Source organism: Triticum urartu, chromosome 7 (assembly GCF_003073215.2).
Source record: "Triticum urartu cultivar G1812 chromosome 7, Tu2.1, whole genome shotgun sequence".
Taxonomy (NCBI): Eukaryota; Viridiplantae; Streptophyta; class Magnoliopsida; order Poales; family Poaceae; genus Triticum; species Triticum urartu.
In genome coordinates, this window is record NC_053028.1 from 536947373 (window position 1) to 536949795 (window position 2423).

Here is a 2423-nt window from a genome sequence, read left to right on the forward strand (position 1 = left end):
ATTTTTGCAAAGGAAATTGAATCTAAAATTTAGGCCCTACGGCCGTAGTTCATGCCAGTGGGCATAGTTATGCCGGCTAGAGCTCCAGCGGCCGGCACACATGCCAGCCTACAAAAATGATCATCTTCATAGTTTTACGTCAGTTTGCGTCGGCGTGTTGGGTCGTGTTTTCTGTCCGTTTCGACCCAAATAGACGCGGCGGCGCGAAATCAAGTGCTTGGAGTTGGCCTTAGTCTTTGGATTTGGTCCAGCCTTTTTTATGTTGTTTCATGTAAGACTTTGTTATCTTTCGCGGTGTTTTGGAGCATTATTACCACAAGTTAAAAGTCGGGCACGCCTTGTACCTGCGTTACACAAAAAATAATAATAATCAAACTGGCCTAAATTTGACGGCCTCGACAATAAGCCCGCGCTTGGGGTACCACTCCAACACCTCGAAGCTCACCATCACCTCCTCCTCTTCCTTCACGGCCATGGCGTCATCGATACGTAGCCGTCCCATCTCAATCTCCGACCACCGGTCGTCACGCAGCGCCGGCTGCCTCACCCCGTCGTCGCCGCCGTCCGCACGGGCCATGCCCCTGAACTTGCGCGCCTCGTCGTCGTCGGGGCGAAGGCACACGGCGTGGCGCGACGCCGCGCGCCCGCCGACTGCCACCGTGGTCTCCTGGTCCGGGAAGCTCAGGCCGCGGTGGCCTTCGTCCGCCACGTCAAACACCAAGTACGCGGCGTAGTCGGTCGCCGGCGTCAGCGCGGCGGCCGGCAGCCGGCCGTAGATGTCCAGGCCGGTGCAGTGCACCAGCTGCGCCACCTCCGCGAACCTGAGAAATCAGCACGATCCAGCAAGAGATGAGGCAGATCAGTAGATCATACAGTGCGAGAATTGATTAGGAGATCTCGAGAATTATTTATTTGCGCGGTCCATGCAGATCTCGCAGATGCATACATCACTGAACGCCGAGTTGTTTAATTATGCGCTGTGTGTGGCGTGGCTTGAGCGGACAGCACCGGGTGAGGTCGCCATCGGACCTCGGAACTGTTTTCCGACGTTGACACGGCTGAATCTACGCGGCGCCTGTGGTCTCCGCCGCGCGGTCAAGAAGAGGGAGTGCCTGCTGTGTGGCGGTGAATCGAAGCTTCGCGGAGCGGCAAGTCTTCTCTTGGAAGCAATCAAAGGGAGAAGAGTCAGGTCAGGTGATGCTCACTTCTTGTGCCCTTGTGCTTTGGCTGGCACGCTAGCAAGACTGGAAGACGTGAGCTGTAGCGACCGGCACCGATCAGATAGGATCGCGCTTGCTATTTGTTTTGCAAAGCTCGCATCTCTCGAAATCATGGTGTCCTCTGTATGTGTGGCTTAAAGTGTTGTGATTGTCGGGATTACGTATGCCAACCATGAGCGTGATGCAACTGACAGATCGAAAAATGTTGTTTAAAGAAACACGATTGGACAGGATCCCAAATCGACAAGATAAGATATAGTACAACAAGAAAGATGGCGTGGGGCACATCTACAACTAGTAACCGATAACAGCATGGTGCATGATCGATCTGTAACCGGCAGGAACTTTTAATCGGGAGAATCCGCTTAAAGAAAAGAAGAGCAAGGATCCCGAAATGATGGATATACCTGGAGCGAGGGTGAGGCGTCCATCTCCAGCTGAACTCGCCGTCGTCCCACGGCAGGCTCAGCTTCCTGGCTGACAGCGCCACGCACTTGGCGCCGCTTCCCCTCGCCAGCCACACCGCCGTGTCGCCGCCGTCGACCAGGACGGCGCCGTCAGAAAGCCGGAGGTAGGCGTCCTTCTTGGATGACAGCGGCGGCGGGCGGCCGGAGCAGCAGCGCAGGAGGACCGCACGGTAGTCGGGCGGGAGGAAGCGATCCCAGACGGCGTCGGACTCGGCGGCCTCGCGGAAGGAAGGGGACACGGCGGCGCAGCGACAGGCATCGCGCGGGGAGGTGAGCGCCAGCACGTGTGCCAGGCAGCTCTCCGGAAGGTCTTCTAAGCGGGTGACCTCCTCCTCCGCCGTCGCCGTGCTAGCGGTGTCCATGCCGTAGCTTCTTGGTTTCTGCAGCGGACGTGGGTTTCGCTGCTTGTCCGGAGACGAATAGTAGTTTGTTTCACAGCAGGAAAATTGGGAACAAAGCTTATTTATAGGCAGCACTGCCTCCAGCCAACCTTTTTTTTGACATTCCTGCCTCCAGCCAACCTGATTTGGCGAGCGTAGTCGTACGGTTTACTGTTACTCGTCTTAGCATGGAATGCCTAATGTTTAAGGTGGGCGTTATGCGTCAGCAACAAAAATAAAATCATTCGGCTCGTCTGCCGTTCGATCCCAAAAGTGTACTCCACGATGTTTCATCAAGACGAAAGGCGAATACAAGCTGAGAATGCGAGTAAGAGCATCTACAAACGGATTTGGCA

The 2423-nt window shown here is 55.6% G+C and overlaps 1 protein-coding gene across 1 annotated transcript; it reads right to left on the minus strand.

Annotated features, from left to right (window-relative positions):
* Window positions 1-297: 297 nt before the first annotated feature.
* Window positions 298-2173, minus strand: LOC125520716 (F-box protein PP2-B10-like). The gene is made up of 2 exons (XM_048685700.1): window positions 1628-2173; window positions 298-821 (listed from the first exon to the last, which is right to left on the minus strand). Exons 1-2 carry the CDS (start codon window positions 2047-2049, stop codon window positions 371-373), a joined length of 873 nt encoding a protein of 290 aa, XP_048541657.1. The 5' UTR covers window positions 2050-2173; the 3' UTR covers window positions 298-370.
* Window positions 2174-2423: the final 250 nt, after the last annotated feature.